At 42.5% G+C, this 19,775-nt stretch overlaps 1 protein-coding gene across 1 annotated transcript in view; it reads left to right on the top strand.

Moving 5' to 3' along the window:
• LOC118373314 (ubiquitin conjugation factor E4 B-like) overlaps positions 1–19,074 on the top strand; it is a 91,025-nt gene extending 71,951 nt beyond the window's left edge. The window contains 9 exon segments of the mRNA XM_052500501.1: positions 541–639; positions 1,463–1,698; positions 1,867–1,993; positions 2,195–2,339; positions 2,461–2,595; positions 5,223–5,414; positions 10,688–10,862; positions 18,029–18,175; positions 18,814–19,074. Coding sequence (XP_052356461.1) covers positions 541–639; positions 1,463–1,698; positions 1,867–1,993; positions 2,195–2,339; positions 2,461–2,595; positions 5,223–5,414; positions 10,688–10,862; positions 18,029–18,175; positions 18,814–18,881 — 1,324 coding nt within the window. The 3' untranslated portion in view covers positions 18,882–19,074.
• Positions 19,075–19,775: the final 701 nt, after the last annotated feature.

Genomic DNA, 19,775 nt, shown 5'->3' with positions numbered 1-19,775 from the left:
AACCTCTTTTTTTTTATGGAATATCTACATAGGTCTACAGAGGCCCATTATCAGCAACCATCACTCATGTGTTCCAATGGCACGTTGTGTTAGCTAATCCAAGTTTATAATTTTAAAAGGCTAATTGATCATTAGAAAACATTTTTGCAATTTATGTTAGCACAGCTGAAAACTTGTTCTGATTAAAGAAGCAATAAAACTGTCCTTCTTTAGACTAGTTGAGTATCTGGAGCATCAGCATATGTGGGTTTCGATTGCAGGCCCAAAATGTCCAGAAACAAAAACCTTTCTTCTGAAACGCGTCAGATTATTCTTGTTCTGAGAAATTAAGGCTATTCCGTGTGAGAAATTGCCAAGAAACTGAAGATCTCGTACTTCTCCCTTCACAGAACCAGCGCGAACTGGCTCTCACCAGAATAGAAAGAGTAGTGGGAGGCCCTGGTGCACAACTGAGCAATTGAGCTATTGTTTGTATTGTTTGTGACTTGCATTAAGTGGGTCAATGACGCTCCCTTATATTCCTTCTTTCCCTTTTTGCAGCACAACTCTACCACTGAATCCCGAGATCCCCAAAAGCTTTGCTGCTCTGCCAGAGTTTTACATTGAAGATGTGGCCGAGTTCCTCCTTTTTGTTGTGCAGTAAGTTGACAGATCGATGGTCATAATTATTACAGTGTGCAGAGCCAGACAATGAAAAAAAAACATTTCTACAAACTTGGGTGTTAAATTTGTATTTTATTTTATGTCATAAAAACTGGGCTGCTGTATCCTTAGTTTTGATTGGCTCCTAAAACAACTTCATTGGAGCTTTAGCCAATCCTGACCAACAGACTCTACAATGGGGACCACCAGAGTGGGATTGATCGTGTTAATTTACCCTGTTTTACCTGAAGCAAATGTTTCAGTTTATCTTTTATTGGAGTATTGTATAAATGGTAACTTCAAAGGGATGTGATATGAGTAGAGCCAGAAGGATTTCCTAACGATGTGACCCAACCAGAGAGACTCCTGGCCCTGACATGCAGCAGACATTACCTTTCCTTGTATTACTACATGCATGAGGGGGACCCTCTTCCTCCCTGGACAGTCTCTCCTCTGTTTGACTTTTTCTCAGTCTCCCCTCATTTCCTCACATCCTCTCTACATCTTCTCAAACCGCATTGGAGGAGAAGTTCAAAGGTCCCCCAGACCTTCTCCTCCAGTGCGTTATGAGGAGGTGGTGAGCAGAGAGGAAGCAAGAAATCAAGGGAAGATGAATTACATACATTTGAATTAACACCCCCCCCAAATTGCTGGTTACACAATATGAATTAACAAGGGTATATCTGCAGAACACTTTTAAATAAGATGGTGTTTGAATGGGGGTCATATAGAAATTACCTTTTAAAAAAGGTAAAATAATGCATCTTCTGAGAAATGGATTTTGACTGAAAGTCAGCATCCATTTTCAATGCCCTGCCAGGTATTCCCCTCAGGTCCTGTATGAGCCCTGTGTCCAGAACATTGTCACCTTCCTGGTGGTGTTCATCTCCAGTCAGAACTACATCCGGAACCCCTACCTGATTGCCAAGCTGGTGGAGGTTCTGTTTGTCACCAACCCAGATGTGCAGCCCCGCACCCAGCGCTTCTCTGAGATGATGGAGAACCACCAACTGTCCGTCAAACATTTGGTCCCAGCCCTCATGAAGTTCTACACTGGTGAGACCACTTGGTGCGGGGGGATTCAGTTTTGCGCTACATTCACTGTCGTTGGTTCCATCAACTACAGTGGATGTGTAGTACGGCTTGGCTCGACTCAGTTGTCTGAAAATGTTAAGTGGACTGATTCTCACAGGCAACTGACTGAGTGACTCCTCCCTCCCACAGACGTGGAGCACACCGGTGCCACCAGCGAGTTCTATGACAAGTTCACCATCCGCTACCACATCAGCACCATCTTCAAGAGCCTCTGGCAGAACATGGGCCACCATGGCACTTTCCTGGAAGAGTTCAAGTAAGTCGGCTAAAATCAAAGCTTAGTATTTATCCCATGGCAATTACTTTTATGGTGACGGCCTGGTCTAAATAGGTGTCCGGTCATGGTTGTATGCTGCGTGTAAAATGTACTCGGAACTAGTTCAGACTCGTAGTGAATTTTCTGTGTGGCTTCCACAGGCCTCCCAGTCAATCAATACATCTGTTTGTTCCCCTGTAGCTCCGGGAAACAGTTTGTGCGTTACATCAACATGCTGATCAACGACACCACCTTCCTGCTGGACGAGAGCCTGGAGTCCCTGAAGCGCATCCATGAGGTCCAGGAGGAGATGAAGAACAAGGAGCAGTGGAATCAGCTTCCCAGGGTCAGTACGGAATTTCTGGGGAAAAAACAAATGGGTTGTGAAGTGCTTATAAATGTGTTACGAAGCTCATTTGTAGTGCCTTAAGACTGAAACACTGAGTGTTCATCCATTTCTCCCTCAGGGCCAGCAGCAGAGCCGCCAGTCCCAGCTGACCCAGGATGAGCGGGTGTCCCGCTCCTACCTGGCCCTGGCTACAGAGACAGTCGACATGTTCCACATCCTCACCAAGCAGGTCCAGAAGCCCTTCCTCCGGCCTGTGAGTACCACTCTGACCAGGGAAAAAATGCACATTTTGAATCATGCTCTGTTTCCAGGCTACAAAGGCAGAGGGGCTCTAGAACACCCAATTTACTAATGTTGTTTTTGACAAAGATTAAAATGGCTTTTACTGGCTGTCAACACAGCCACATACAGCCGCCGACAAAAACAATAGCGCATTGAGAAGAAAAAACGATGTGCTGGTCTACTCGAATGGATGAAACATTAAGGCCTCTTTGAAAAGGTTATCCTGTGACTGTCGGGGAAACAAAGGGGATGATGGCCACCACTTAGTGAATGGAAAATGTATTATGTGGTTTACTTTTCACTATCAAGGCACTCTTGAAGAAAACGCAGGGAATAACTTCTTGATTTAAAAAGTGTTTATTGTCTGGCCTCCCGGGTGGCGCAGTGGTCTAAGGTGCTGCATCGCTGTGCTACCAGAGACCCTGGGTTTGAGCCCAGGCTCTATCGCAGCCGACTGCGACCGGGAGGTCCATTGGGTGACGCACAATTGGCCTAGCGTCGTCCGGGTTAGGGAGGGTCCTTGTCTCATATCCTTGTCTCATCACGCACCAGCGACTCCTGTGGCTGGCCGGGCGCAGTGTACACTGGGGCGGCAGGGTAGCCTAGTGGTTAGAGCGTTGGTCTAGTAACCGGAAGGTTGCAAGTTCAAACCCCCGAGCTGACAAGGTACAAATGTGTCGTTCTGCCCCTAAACAGGCAGTTAACCCACTGTTCCTAGGCCGTCATTGAAAATAAGAATTTGTTCTTAACTGACATGCCTAGTTAAATAAAGGTAAAATAAATAAACACTGACCAGGTCACTAGGTGTACAGAGTTTCCTCTGACACATTGGTGCGGCTGGCTTCCGGGTTGGATGCGCGCTCTGTTAAAAAGCAGTGCGGCTTGGTTGGGTTGTGTTTCGGAGGATTGTGGCTCTCGACCTTTGTCTCTCCCGAGCCCGTATGGGAGTTGTAGCGATGAGACAAGACAGTAACTACTAATAATTGGACACCACAAAAAGGGGGTAAAACATTTTTTTTTAAATAAAGTGTTTATTGTCTTGGCATTACGGTAGAAATATAAATAACCTGAAAAACGCCAAAGTTTGTTTTTCATCCGTTTTCTTCAAGAGTGCCATGATGGGAAAGTAAGGCCCAACATTCATTTGTCTACATTTTTTGTTTACTAAGTGGTCGCAATCATCCCCTTTTAGCTTTTCTTACGAGGATAGAACATTGCTGTGCAGCAGCACAAAATACAGTGGAACACCTTAGCCAAATACACCTGTGTCAAATGTTTCGGGTAGCCTTCCACAAGCTTCCCACAATTTTGGCCCATTCCTCCTGACAGAGCTGGTGTAACTGAGTCAGGTTTGTAAGGCCTTCTTGCTCACACATGCTTTTTCAGTTCTGCCCACATATTTTATATAGGATTGCGGTCAGGGCTTTGTGATGGCCACTCCAATACCTTGACTTGGTTGTCCTTAAAGCCATTTTGCCACAACTTTGGAAGTATGCTTGGTATCATTGTCCATTTGATATCCAGACTGATGTCTTGAGATGTTGCTTCAATATATCCACATAATTTTCCTTTCCTCATGATGCCATCTATTTTGTGAAGTGCACCAGACCCTCCTGCAGCAAGGCACACCCACGGTTGGGATGGTGTTCTTCGGTTTGCAAGCATCCCCCTTTTTCCTCCAAACACAACGATGGTCATTATGGCCAAACAGTTCTATTTTTGTTTCATCAGACCAGAGGACATTTCTCCAAAAAGTACCATCTTTGTCCCCATGTGCAGTTGCAAACCGTAGTCTGGCTTTTTTATGGTGGTTTTGGAGCAGTGGCTCAGCTATTGCTGAGCGGCCTTTCAGGTTATGTCGATATAGGACTCGTTTTACTGTGGATATAGATACTTTTGTACCTGTTTCCTCCAGCATCTTCACAAGGTCCTTTGCTGTTGTTCTGGGATTGATTTGCACTTTTCTCACAAAGGTACGTTCATCTATAGGAGACAGAACGCGTCTCCTTCCTGAGCGGTATGACGGCTGTGTAGTCCCATGGTGTTTATACTTGCATACTATTGTTTGTGCAGATGAACGTGGTACCTTCAGGCGTCTGGAAATTGCTCCCAAGGATGAACCAGACTTGTGGAGGTCAACCATTTATCTTTCTGGAAATGTGATACAGTGAATTATAAGTGAAATAATCTGTCTATAAACCATTGTTGGTTTATAGACAATGGTTTAGACTTCCCAAAAATATAGTTTGTTCACAAGACATTTGTGGAGTGGTTGAAACACTGAGGTTGGAGTCATTAAAACTCTTTAATGTGAACTTCCGTGATGCGCGTTTGGAGTGATACTGGCTGCTGTATCCAGGGCTCAGCAACACAACAGAATACACCACAGCACCCGACTGAAGAAAGAAGAGACAAACTAGTTAGCCAGGATTTTTCACTTGGTACTGGCCCGGTGTGCCACTGGCAAATTTACCTTAATGTCAAGCCCTGTACTGTGTGAAGCCTACTTCAATAGTAACCTTAAACCATTCCTATTCATCGACGTAGATACACAAATATTTTTCCTGGTGACTGAACTTCCTTCTTTGTGCGTTCCAGGAGTTGGGGCCTCGTCTGGCGGCCATGCTGAACTTTAACCTCCAGCAGCTATGCGGACCCAAGTGCCGGGACCTGAAGGTGGAGAACCCAGAGAAGTATGGTTTTGAGCCCAAGAAGCTCCTAGACCAGCTTACTGACATTTACCTGCAACTTGACTGTGCCCGCTTCGCCAAGGCCATCGCCGACGACCAGGTAAACTGTAGTAGTCGCACACCTGGGTTTTCAAATAGAAAAGTCCCACAACTGCAAACCCCACCCACCTGGCAAACATTCTAAGTATTTGAACCCATGTCTGAGTAGAAGTCCCAATACATTAATTTAATCTAAACTAAACCCTAAGCCTTGCTAAATAAAGAGCTTTATACATTAAAATAACTGCAGGAAAGACCTTACTGCAGCCTGACTGTGTATATTGAGTGTACCGATAGCAATGAATCAGGGAGTAAAAACAGTTCTGACTCAAATGTCTATGGTTACACACCTACACTCCCCTCCCACAGTAAAGTATATCTTTTTTTTATTTGGCTCTATACTACAGCCACTCTCCCATAAAGCCCAGATTGGTGAAGGACTGTACTCCTTCTGGCAGGGTCTCCTATCTCAGCCACTCTAATTCATGTCAGAGTGGTCATTGAGTTCTTGGTCACTGTCCTTCATGCCTGGTTGCTCAGTTTGGTCGGATGGCTAGCTCTAGTCAGAGTCTGGGTAGTTCCAATGATGGAGACCACTGTGCTCTTGGCAACTTCCAACACTCTAGAAATTGTTTTATACCCTTCCCCAGATACAGTACAGTGTCTAAGGAAACTATTTAGACCCCTTCACTTTTTCCACATTTTGTTACGTTACAACCTTACTCTAAAATGGATTAAATACATAAAAACGCCTCAGTAATCTACACACAATACTCCATAATGACAGAGTGAAAACAGGTTTTTAGAAGTTCTTGCAAATTTATTTTTAAAAAATTGTAGTGTCATAGCAAAGGGGTGTGAATACTTATGTAAATAAGATTTCATTTAGGTGTATGGTGTGTAAAACATTTAGAATTCAGGATGTAACACATAATGTGGTGTATGAATAAGGCACTGCATCTCAGTGCTAGAGGCATCACTACAGACCCTGGTTCGATCCCGGGCTGTATCACAACCGGACATCATCGGGAGTCACAGTTGGCTCAGTGTCGTCCGGGATAGGGGAGGGTTTGGCTGGGGTAGGCCATCATTGTAAATAAGAATTTGTTCTTTATTAACTGACTTGCCTAGTTATATAAAGGTTCGATTCAATAAAGACTTTAGAAATGAAAGCACTTCATGTACAGTGCCTTCATAAAGTATTCATACCCCTTTGACTTATTCCACATTATTTTGTGTTTAGTCTCAATTTAAAATAGATTAAATTGAGATGTTTTGTCACTGGCCTAAACACAATACCCCATTATGCCTAAGTGGAATTGTGTTTTTAGAAATGTTTACAAATTAATTAAAAATGAAAAGTTTGTATTGAGCTAATATGTATGTTGTTCAAACCCTTTTATGGGTAGCATTAATAAGTTCAAGAGTAAAAATGTGCTTAACAAGTCACATAATACGTTGCATGGCCTCACTCGCTGTGCGATAATAGTGTTTAACAACATTTTTGATTGACAACCTCATCTCTGTATCCCACACACACAATTATCTGTAAGGTCCCTCAATCGAGCAGAGAATTTCAAACACAGATTCATCCACAAAGACCAGGGAGGTTTTCCAATGCCTCGTAAATAAGAGCACCTATTGGTAGATGGGTAAAATAATAAACTGATATTGAATATCCTTTTGAGCATGGTGAAGTTATTAATTGCACTTTGGATGGTGTATCCATACACCTACTCACTACAAAGATGCAATTTAATTTTTGTCCTGAATACAAAACCTTTTGTTTGGGGTAAATCCAATACACCACATTACTGAGTACCACTCTCCATATGTTCAAGCGTAGTGGTGGCTGCATCATGTTATGGGTATGCTTGTAATCGCTAAGGACTGTAAAGTTTTTCAGGATGAAAAAATAAACTTAATGGAGCTAAGCACAAGCAAAATCCTAGAGGAAAACCTGGTTCAGTCTGCATTCCACAAGGAAGGACAATAGCCTAAACAAAAGGCCAAATCTACACTGGAGTTGCTTAGCAAGAAGACAGTGAATGGTCGTGAGTGTCTGAGTTATAGTTTTGATCTACTTGAAAATCTATGTCAAGACCTGAACATGGTTGTCTAGCAATGATCAACAACCGATTTTGAAAAAGCTTGAATCATTTTTAAAAGAATTATGGGCAAATATTGCACAATCCAGGTGTCCAGACTTACCTAGAAAGACTCCGCTGTTATCGCTGCCAATGTGCTTTTACAAAGTATTGACTCAGGAGCGTGAATAAATGAGATATTTGTGTATTTCATTTTCGATATATTTGCAAAAATGTCTGAACATGTTTTCACTTTCATTAGGGGGTTATTGTGTGTAGATGGGTGAGAATATATTTAATACATTTAGAGTTTGGGCAGTAACACAACAAAATGTGGAATAAGTCAAGGGTTTTGAATACTTTCTGAAGGCACTGTATATAGTCACGGGTCGTTGCACCTAAAAAAACAGTATTTCAACACCCACCATCTCAGATTTTTCTGAAATAGTTTCTGTAGTTCGAAACAAAAGATTAACATTCATGAAACATTGTTTTGTTTAAATTGAATTTGATTGATAGGTTTCATAATATAATGTTCAATAATTATAGTACCTAACATCCGATTTGGACCATAATTCTTCCTAACAATGAGTAAGATATGAGGAATCCAGGAAAATGATCAAAGACCTCCCACAGATACCCCAACAAACAGTATACAGTAACAGTTCTGTCTGACACGTAGTATGGAGCTGAGGTTTGGAGTATTGCTTCTTCATCCTATCTAATGTATTCCCTCTGCATCTGGTGATGTTTTTTCCCACCCTGTTCAGAGAAATTTGCCATTGAACTTGCTTGCATTATTTACCATAAACTAATGTTAAGTATCAGGTTTTGCCTACTAAATGCCTCTGTTCCTGCTACTGCCACACCCTTTTATCCATTTTGCTGCTCTCTTGTGTTTAAAATGGATCACACCATTTTCTTTTAAACTTTGGATAGAAAACCAATTGCTTTTGTGTTCATGATGAAAATGCATTGTGTGGTCATCCTCAGTTTTTTGTATTTATTATGGATCCCCATTAACTGCTTCCAAGGCGGCAGCTATTCTTCCCAGGGTCCAGCAACATTAATGCAGTTTATACAATTTTAAAAATATTACAATACATTCACAACACATTAAGTGTGTGCCCTCAGGCCCCTACTCTACTACCACATATCTACAACACAAAAGCCATGTGTAAGTGTGTGTGTGTGTGTGTGTATGCGTGTGTCTGTGCTTTTGTTTGTGTTGCTTCACAGTCCCCGCTGTTCCATAAGGTGTATTTTTATCTGTTTCTTTGGACTCATCAAATAAAAAGCCATATCTCAGACTGGCCAATAAAAATAAAATATTACGATGGACAAAAGAACACAGACACTGGACAGAGGAACTCTGCCTAGATGGCCAGTATCCCGGAGTTGCCTCTTCACTGTTGACGTTGAGACTGGTGTTTTGCGGTACTATTAATTAATCTGCCAGCTAAGGACATGGGAGGCGTCTGTTTCTCAAACTAGACACTCTAATGTACTTGTCCTCTTGCTCAGTTGTGCACCGGGGCCTCCCAATCCTCTTTCTATTCTGGTTAGCGCCTGTTTGCACTGTTGTGTGAAGGGAGTAGTACAGTGTTGTACGAGATCTTCAGTTTCTTGACAATTTCTCACATGGAATAGCCTTCATTTCTCAGATCAAGAATAGACTGACGCGTTTCAGAAGAAAGGTCTTTGTTTCTGGCCATTTTCAGCCTGTAACAGAACCCGCTGATGCTCCAGATACTCAACTAGTCTCAAGAAGGCCAGTTTTATTGCTTCTTTAATGAGCACAAGTTTTCAGCTGTGCTAACATAATTAAAAAAGGATTTTCTAATGGTCAATTAGCCTTTTAAAATTATAAACTTGGATTAGCTAACTCAACGTGCCTTTGGAACACAGGCGTGATGTTTGCTGATAAGGGGCCTCTGTACACCTATGTAGATATTCCATAGAAAAATCAGCCGTTTCCAGCTACAATAGTCATTTACAACATTGACATTGTCTACACTGTAATGTCTACACTGTATTTCTGACCAATTTGAGGTTATTTTAATGGACAGAAAATTAGATTTTCTTTCAAAAACAAGGACATTTCTAAGTGACCCCAAACTTTTGAACGGTAGTGTATTTCTGAACACATGGATAATGATGAGTGAGAAGTTAGAGGCACAAAGATCATACCCCCCCAAAAATGCTATCCTCTCCCCTGTTATTGGTAATGGTGAGTTCAGCATATTTTGTTGTAGCCTCTGAACGGCATCTTATCTACTCACTTACAGTGGGGCAAAAAAGTATTTAGTCAGCCACCAATTGTGCAAGTTCTCCCACTTAAAAAGATGAGAGGCCTGTAATTTTCATCATAGGTACACTTCAACTATGACAGACAAAATGCGGAGAAAAAATCCAGAAAATCACATTGTAGGATTTTTAATGAATTTATTTGCAAGTTATGGTGGAAAATAAGTATTTGGTCAATAACAAAAGTTTATCTCAATACTTTGTTATATACCCTTTGTTGGCAATGACAGAGGTCAAACGTTTTCTGTAAGTCTTCACAAGGTTTTCACACAATGTTGCTGGTATTTGTAGTCACAAGCAAGGAGTATGGGACCAAATACTAAGCTTTTGACTAATACAGTAAGTGAATTTGTACCAAATACTTCATCTGGGGAAGAACTGGATACATAAAGTGCTTTAATTTCTAAACATTAAAATGGATATGTATGAAAATACCCTGAAATTAAACGTGACATTCTGTATTGTTGCCTCGAATGAAACAATTGATCTCAAATCCAAAATGCTAGAGTATAGAGCTGAATGTAAAAAATGTTGCTTCACTGTCCAAATACACTCCCCTCCATATGTACGTCATTATACCAGGTTTGGGTAAAGTAATTGATTATGAAATTCAAGGCACATAGTTGTTAGCCACAATACAAAGCCTGGGGAAGAAATAGCAGTACTAGTGACTGTGCTGTCAGTACAGACTGTGCTGTCAGTACAGACCATGCTGACATCTCAATGTAGTTATAATTTGGAAGAATGACACACTTACATCCTTAGGCGTCTCACGGAAAATTCCCCCGAAAGGCTGTTTGTTTGCTCCACTCCTCCCCTTTCACTAGGAACCAAACAGGCCAAAGCGTGGAGGGATCTACTGTTACAGAACGTTTTGCTATGGTGTGTAGTAATAAATACTCCAAAGGCTTACATGGTGTTCTTTCTCTCCCCTTTCCAGCGGTCATACAGCCGAGAGCTCTTTGAGGAAGTGATTTCCAAGATGAAGAAAGCCGGCATCAAGTCCACCATCACCATTGAAAAATTCAAGCTGCTATCGGAGAAGGTGGAGGAGATAGTCGCCAGGAACTCGCAGTCCGAAATGGACTACAGTGAGGCACCTGACGAGTTTAAAGGCAAGTGTTCAAGTTTTCCAGGTTTCAAACTTGCACGTGTTTATATTCACTTTCTAGTGTTCAAACTGGAAAGTTTTGGAACAAAACATATATATTTTATTTATTGTGTTACTAATTGCCCCTGACCGCAGCGGCATGTTCATTTGGCTGCAACGTCGCAGTAAGACTTAAATTACTAAGACTGGTCACAGTCCTCTATTCCACATTAGGCCTGCTACAGCACCGTGTCTGTTCTGTACCTTACATATCTGTCCGGAATGTTCTGAACGTCTATAGTCCAGGACTTCGGTCAAATGAGCTGACTTCAAGTCAGTTTGATTAGGATACAAGTAAAAGGAAGACCCTCTATCGTGGCAAAACTCAGGACATTTTGTGAGTAATGAGGGTCAGTCACACAGACAGCTTAGACTGGGCTATCCTATAACTACTGACTTAATATACTCTGGGAGGGGAATGCAGGCCTCATACTTTGATGTCCAGATATGGGCTCCCGAGTGGCGCAGCAGTCTAAGGCACTGCAGCTCAGTGCAAGAGGTGTCACAGTCCCTGGTTCGTTTCCATGCCATATCACACCCGGCAGTGATTGGGAGTCCCATAGGGTGGCGCACAATTAGCCCAGCGTGGTCTGGGTTTGTAAATAAAAAAAATTGTTCTTAACTGACTTGCCTAGTTAAATAAAAAAAATATGCCTCACTATCCGCAGTGAAAATCCACTCCGAATGAGGATATCCGAAATTAGTATAAGAGCAATACGACCATAATATAATATTAAATCCGACTCCATTATCATATGAATGCTATAGGCCCATAAGCTTATTCGATGGGTCTAGCCAAGGTAGCGAGCCTTGCATCACTCGGAATACTATAAATTACAGAGCATTCGAGGAGTTTTCAGACCCCTCGTCTTTTTCCACATTTTGTTACATTACAGCCTTATTCTAAAATGGATTTAATTGTTTTTTTCCCCTCATCAATCTACACACAAAACTGATTAATGACAAAGCAAAAACAGATTTTTAGACATTATTGCAAATATATACACTGCTCAAAAAAATAAAGGGAACACTAAAATAACACATCCTAGATCTGAATGAATGAGATATTCTTATTAAATACTTTTTTCTTTACATAGTTTAATGTGCTGACAACCATATCACACAACAATTATCAATGGAAATCAAATTTATCAACCCATGGAGGTGTTGATTTGGAGTCACACTCAAAATTAAAGTGGAAAACCACACTACAGGCTGATCCAACATTGATGTAATGTCTTTAAAACAAGTCAAGATGAGGCTCAGTAGTGTGTGTGGCCTCCACGTGCCTGTATGACCTCCCTACAACGCCTGGGCATGCTCCTGATGAGGTGCCGGATGGTCTCCTGAGGGATCTTCTCCCAGACCTGGACTAAAGCATCCGCCAACTCCTGGACAGTCTGTGGTGCAACGTGGCATTGGTGGATGGAGCGAGACATGATGTCCCAGATGTGCCCATTTGAATTCAGGTCTGGGGAACGGGCGGGCCAGTCCATAGCATCAATGCCTTCCTCTTGCAGGAACTACTGAGACACTCCAACCACATGAGGTCTAGCATTGTCTTGCATTAGGAGGAACCCAGGACCAACCGCACCAGGATATGGTCTCATAAGGGGTCTGAGGATCTCATCTCGATACCTAATGGCAGTCAGGCTACCTCTGGCGAGCACATGGAGGGCTGTGCGGTCCCCCAAAGAAATGCCACCCCACACCATGACTGACCCACCGCCAAACCGGTCATGCTGGAGGATGTTGCAGGCAGCAGAACGTTCTCCACGGCGTCTCCAGACTCTGTCACGTCTGTCACGTGTGAAGCTGCTTTCATCTGTGAAGAGCACAGGGCGCCAGTGGCGAATTTGCCAATCTTGTTGTTCTCTGGCAAATGCTAAACGTCCTGCACGGCTGTAAGCACAACCCCCACCTTTGGATGTCGGGCCCTCATACCACCCTCACGGAGTCTGTTTTTGACCGTTTGAGCAGACACATGCACATTTGTGGCCTGCTGGAGGTCATTTTGCAGGGCTCTGGCAGTGCTCCTCCTGCTCCTCCTTGCACAAAGGCGGAGGTAGCGGTCCTGCTGCTGGGTTGTTGCCCTCCTACGGCCTCCTCCACGTCTCCTGATGTACTGGCCTGTCTCCTGGTAGCGCCTCCATGCTCTGGACACTACGCTGACAGACACAGCAAACCTTCTTGCCACAGCTCGCATTGATGTGCCATCCTGGATGAGCTGCACTACCTGAGCCACTTGTGTGGGTTGTAGACTCCGTCTCATGCTACCACTAGAGTGAAAGCACCGCCAGCATTCAAAAGTGACCAAAACATCAGCCAGGAAGCATAGGAAATGAGAAGTGGTCTGTGGTCGCCACCTGCAGAACCACTCCTTTATTGGGGGTGTCTTGCTAATTGCCTATAATTTCCACCTGTTGTCTATTCCATTTTCACAACAGCATGTGAAATGTATTGTCAATCAGTGTTGCTTCTTAAGTGGACAATTTGATTTCACAGAAGTGTGATTGACTTGGAGTTACATTGTTGTTTAAGTGTTCCATTTATTTTTTTGAGCAGTGTATATTAAAAATGAAAGATATACATTTACATATGTATTCAGAGCCTTTACTCAGTACTTTGTTGAAGCACCTCCTGCAGCGATTTACAAGTTTGAGTCTTCTTGGGTATGATTCTACAAGCTTGGCACACCTGTATTTGGGGAATTTATCCCATTCTTCTCTGCAGAGCCTCTGTTCGGTTGGATGGGGAGTGTTGCTGTACAGCTATTTTCAGTTCTCCAGAGAGGCTCTATCAGGTTTAAGTCCAGGCTCTGGCTGGCCCACTCAAGGACATTCAGAGACTTGTCCAGAAGCCCCTCCTGCGTTGTTTTGGCTCTGTGCTTAGGGTCGTTGTCTTGAAAACCTGACTTCATCAAGGATCTCTCTGTACTTTGCTCCATTCATCTTTCCCTCAATCCTGAGTAGTTTTTCAGTCCCAGCTGCTTAAAAACATCCCCACAGCATGATGCTGCCACCACCATGCTTCACCGTAGGGATCGCGCCAGGTTTCCTCCAGACATGACGCTTGGCATTCAGGCCAACGAGTTCATTCTTGGTTTCATCAGACCAGAGAATCTTGTTTCTCATGGTCTGAAAGTCCTTTAGGTGCCTTTTGGATAAACACCAAGCGGGCTGAGGAGTGGATTCTTCATGGCCACTCTACCATAAAGGCCTAATTGGTAGAGTGATGCAGAGATGGTTGTCTTTCTGGAAGGTTCTCCCATCTCAACAGAGGAACTCTGGAGCTCTGTCAGTGACCATCGGGTTCTTGGTCACCTCCCTGACCAAATCATCAAATTTTATTTGTCACGTGCTGAATACAACAGGTGTAGAGCTTACAGTGAAATGCTTGCTTACATGCACTGTCAACTGTGAGACCATATGTAGACAGGTGTATGTCTTTCCAAATCATGTCCAATCAATTGTATTTACCACGGGTGGACTCCAAGTTGTAGAAACATGATCTACGGAAACCGAATGCACCTGAGCTCAATTTCAACTGTCATGGCACAGGGTCTGAATACTTATTTCTGTAAAAAAAATATATATGCATTTTCAGAAATGTCTAACAACCTGTTTTTGCTTTCTCATTATGGGGTTTGGCGTGTAGATTGATCCATTCTAAAATAAGGCTGTACAATAGAGGTGGCAGGGCAGCCTAGTGGTTAGAGCGTTGGACAAGTAACCGGAAGGTTGCAAGTTCAAACCCCCGAGCTGACAAGGTACAAATCTGTCGTTCTGCCCCTGAACAGGCAGATATTGTTCCTAGGCCGCCATTGAAAATAAGAATTTGTTCTTAACTGACTTGCCTAGTTAAATAAAGGTGAAAAAAGGGAAAAAAAGAAGAATGTGGAAAAAGGCAAGGAGTCTGAATACTGTCAGAATGCTCTGTATATATGCTATGTGTAATGTGAATAACATTTACCATTCGATCATATAATAATTCCAGGAATATTACTCAGAAATATACTGTTCGTATCCATTTCAAAGTACTCCGATGTATTACCGGAATGCTACACCAGGAGTTTGGTTTACAGTGGCTCCTTGAGCAAAGTTTCCACCCGTCTTTTATTCTTCCGCCAAATCTCCCATCGTCTAATATCATTTAGCCAAAACAATAAACAAAAGGGATGAAAACACACATGCATTCTAACCTCAATTATCTCAATTATAGGACAGCTGTGCCGCTCCCTCTTTGAACCGACAGCCGTCCAACGAACAGATTAAGACAGTAACGCTGTAAAAATACATTTAGGTTTTATTTTATTGTTTAAATATATATAAAAATTTGCAACTGGTCATGAACTCCTGAAACAATCCACACACAACATCACCACAATTTAATTCACACACATTAACATTAAATTAGTCAGTTCAGGTTTTCATATGTCTTCATACCCCCGACGGTGTCCTTGCTCCCAGGGTTCTATGGGAAAAAAGCCATGGTGTTTGACTTTTGTGATTGCGAACATATGGTCAGCCATCCAGACAATGCCATAAATCGTGATTGAATCCTATCATAACGTTGGTCTCTTTAAAGTGACGACGGATGTTTATCATTTACATTACATTTTACATTTAAGTCATTTAGCAGACGCTCTTATCCAGAGCGACTTACAAATTGGTGCATTCACCTTATGACATCCAGTGGAACAGACACTTTACAATAGTGCATCTAAATCTTTTAAGGGGGGGGGGGAATTAGTTTATTATTTATCGAATAATGAACTATGTTTATAACTACATGATTAAACTAATCAGGTAATCATTAACTCAGTAACCTGGGGCACCATGGGAAAAGTTTATTTTACTGTGTTTCCGTTTCCCATATTAAATCAAAGAATATCAGAATATTGATTTTACAGCAGTGCTAATTAATTTCCTCTACAGTCTCGTCGCATAGTTTGTAAATCTGCACAAACCCGGCTCTCACTCAATCCGTACCACACCAATTGAGTTGATTATTTATTTACTAACAAGCTAAATGATAATATAAGATACACACACACACACACACACACATACGGCGTAGGTTATTGATTAGAACTTAGTACAATGAAACAGGTCCCTAGCGGGCCAACACAATATGACACGTGTTTCACAAAATGGGGATTTAAAAGAGAGAGAGTGCCCAGGAGAAAAGCACACTTGGATACATTTGTAAACTTGGTTTAGCCCTAACACCGTGCCCCGAACTGCCACCTTACAGGTCAGAATATAATGATGTTGTTACTTGTCGAAGGTCTACGTTGGGTTATCTCTACATGGACCGAGTTCCGCCTTCTCCCTCTGATGGCGCCACCTCTTTTGTTAACGGATCTCTGCTTGTCCACACAATGTCAGTGTCCTTTCTCCTGGTTGTCTGTTTCCTCGCCCTCGTTCTGTAAGAGGGTTCTTCTGAGGACGGTCAGCCATATAGATGTAAGTCTGCTTGTCCACACAATGTCAGTGTCCTTTCTCCTGGTTGTCTGTTTCCTCGCCCTCGTTCTGTAAGAGGGTTCTTCTGAGGACGGTCAGCCATATAGATGTAAGTCTGCTTGTCCACACAATGTCAGTGTCCTTTCTCCTGGTTGTCTGTTTCCTCGCCCTCGTTCTGTAAGAGGGTTCTTCTGAGGACGGTCAGCCATATAGATGTAAGTCTGCTTGTCCACACAATGTCAGTGTCCTTTCTCCTAGTTGTCTGTTTCCTCGCCCTCGTTCTGTAAGAGGGTTCTTCTGAGGACGGTCAGCCATATAGATGTAAGTCTGCTTGTCCACACAATGTCAGTGTCCTTTCTCCTAGTTGTCTGTTTCCTCGCCCTCGTTCTGTAAGAGGGTTCTTCTGAGGACGGTCAGCCATATAGATGTAAGTCTGCTTGTCCACACAATGTCAGTGTCCTTTCTCCTGGTTGTCTGTTTCCTCGCCCTCGTTCTGTAAGAGGGTTCTTCTGAGGACGGTCAGCCATATAGATGTAAGTCTGCTTGTCCACACAATGTCAGTGTCCTTTCTCCTAGTTGTCTGTTTCCTCGCCCTCGTTCTGTAAGAGGGTTCTTCTGAGGACGGTCAGCCATATAGATGGTTCCAGCGTGGGAATGAAAGCAGTGTAGACGCACAATTCCTTGGAGAGAATAACCGGTTGGTCCTGCTTGAATTCACCTTAGATACAGCTACTCAACCGTAGAATTGATTGAGGTTCCTCTGACTTCATGCTCGTGTTGCGTTTTGGGGTTGTGACAACTTGTAGACCTTGGCTGCAGCGCGTGGTCATCTAGTCTGCTCACATGTTTTATGCCCCCGGGTCACAAAGAGGCGTTTCCGTCTTTTTGGCGTATCAAGTTACGAGGCAAACTGGATTTTACTCAGATCCGGTTTTGACAACTAACTTCACATTTCATCTTTTCCAAAAACATTATATTTGATCTGGAGACTTTCCACACAATGCACAGTATGCAAACATCGGGTACCTATTATGAAAACTCTTCAAGTTACGTTTTTGTTATATCGCCGTCATTCAACTTTTAATAACATAACAAAAACGACATTCATTTTCATATTCCATCTATCGTTGTTACCAACATTTTGTCTGATGGAATATCCCAACGTCCATTTATTGCATGTTACCGTCCTGAGGTAGGTTCTCCATTAGGGCCCACTCACACATTCCGATCCTCCTTACTGAGAGGACAAAGGATTCGTCTGCTGCCTTACGATTTACATAAACCCCCACCTCTGCGGCAGTGAGAGATGTCTCTGTAGGACTGTGCTCTTTGGTAACATGACCTGAACAGGCCAGTCATGACAGTCCTCACGTGTAACATAAAACATGTAACATATGAAACCCTCTACTACAGTAGCGCAACCTTTCAATATAGGACACAACTTTTAATTTAAAGATCATTGCCTTATCTTAATTAAGATTCCTTTTTGCATTTCTATAGTCTGCTTTATTTTTTAGCATAAACACTTGCATGCAAAAATAATTGCAAAGAGCGTAATAACAATATCTGAAGAGAGGAAAGTACAGTATATGTTGATTTTACGCATTTAATTGAAGATTCATGTAATTTTCTCTTTGTTTTTGTCTGTGTACGTGTGTGTCCACAGACCCTCTGATGGACACATTAATGACTGACCCTGTGATACTGCCCTCTGGGAACATCATGAACCGAGCCATCATCCTCCGCCACCTACTCAACTCCCCCACTGACCCCTTTAACAGACAGCCTCTCAACGAAAGCATGCTGGAGTCACGTATGTACACACACAGCATGGTCATGCTGGAGTCACGTATGTACACACACAGCATGGTCTTGCTGGAGTCACGTATGTACACACACAGCATGGTCTTGCTGGAGTCACGTATGTACACACACAGCATGGTCTTGCTGGAGTCACGTATGTACACACACAGCATGGTCTTGCTGGAGTCACGTATGTACACACACAGCATGGTCATGCTGGAGTCACGTATGTACACACACAGCATGGTCTTGCTGGAGTCACGTATGTACACACACAGCATGGTCTTGCTGGAGTCACGTATGTACACACACAGCATGGTCTTGCTGGAGTCACGTATGTACACACACAGCATGGTCTTGCTGGAGTCACGTATGTACACACACAGCATGGTCTTGCTGGAGTCACGTATGTACACACACAGCATGGTCATGCTGGAGTCACGTATGTACACACACACAGCATGGTCTTCCAGTCAAGAGTTGGTCACATAAGAATGAAAGAAGAGGACCAGCTCTCTAACTGCAATTGAAGTCTGTTTATTTTCCATTTTCTTTTAGGCAATATGTCCGACTAGCACACCTTATTAACGGTTAAGGTCCTCAGGGGTTTGTGGTCATGTTTTGCTGTGTCATTGTCTTTATTCACAGTCCCTGAACTGAAGGAGAGGATCCAGGCATGGATGAGAGAGAAGCAAGGCCAGGGACGTTTCCTCTAGTGACACCCCCAACCCCCAACTCCGGGGGTAAAGGATGTTATCACCACGACTGAATTCAATGCCATCAACAAAAAAATGAAAAAAAGAAACCTGTGATTTTTCTCCCTTTATCCTTATTTTCTCAGATCGTCATCTAAAGGCCATTGGCTCTAAAAATGAAACATAATAAAATTATGACTTTTAAAAAAGAACATCTCATGACTTCGTGTGTGTATATATCTACATATGCATATATTTAAGAGTGAATGCATATAACGCTGCAAGGATAAGCAGTTGTCACAGCCTACAGGTTTTAACAGCAAAAGGACATCGCCTTATTCATAATTTTCCCAGAGTTTTGTAAGCCTTTATGTGTACTTTGTTAGGGAGGGTGATACATTTAGAATATAGGAATGGAGATCCATTTTGTTTAAGTAGTAGAACTTTCACTGGACAAAAATATAAACGCAACAGTTCTGTTATGTTATTCTTCAATAACACAAACTCCAAAGCAAATCAGGGAGAGGAAAATAGTTTTTTTCAGAGAGGACAAATCAAAATGTTATTCTTCAATAACACAAACTCCAAAGCAAATCAGGGAGAGGAAAATAGTTTTTTTCAGAGAGGACAAATCAAAATGTTATTCTGAGAGTCAGCTATTCAGTCTCCTCTGTCCTCAGCTTTTTACTTAAGTGAAATAATCTGTCTGTAAACAATTATTGGAAGAATTGTAGGCGCTCTCATCTTGTAGGTACTCAGCTTGTAGGTACTCTCAGATTGTAAGCACTCTCAGATTGTAGGCACTCTCAGATTGTAGGCGCTCTCATCTTGTAGGTGCTCTCATCTTGTAGGTACTCTCAGATTGTAGGTACTCTCAGATTGTAGGCACTCTCAGATTGTAGGAACTCTCAGCTT

This window comes from Oncorhynchus keta, unplaced genomic scaffold (genome assembly GCF_023373465.1).
Source record: "Oncorhynchus keta strain PuntledgeMale-10-30-2019 unplaced genomic scaffold, Oket_V2 Un_contig_10789_pilon_pilon, whole genome shotgun sequence".
NCBI lineage: Eukaryota > Metazoa > Chordata > Actinopteri > Salmoniformes > Salmonidae > Oncorhynchus > Oncorhynchus keta.
This window is presented reverse-complemented; position numbering and strand designations above follow the sequence as displayed.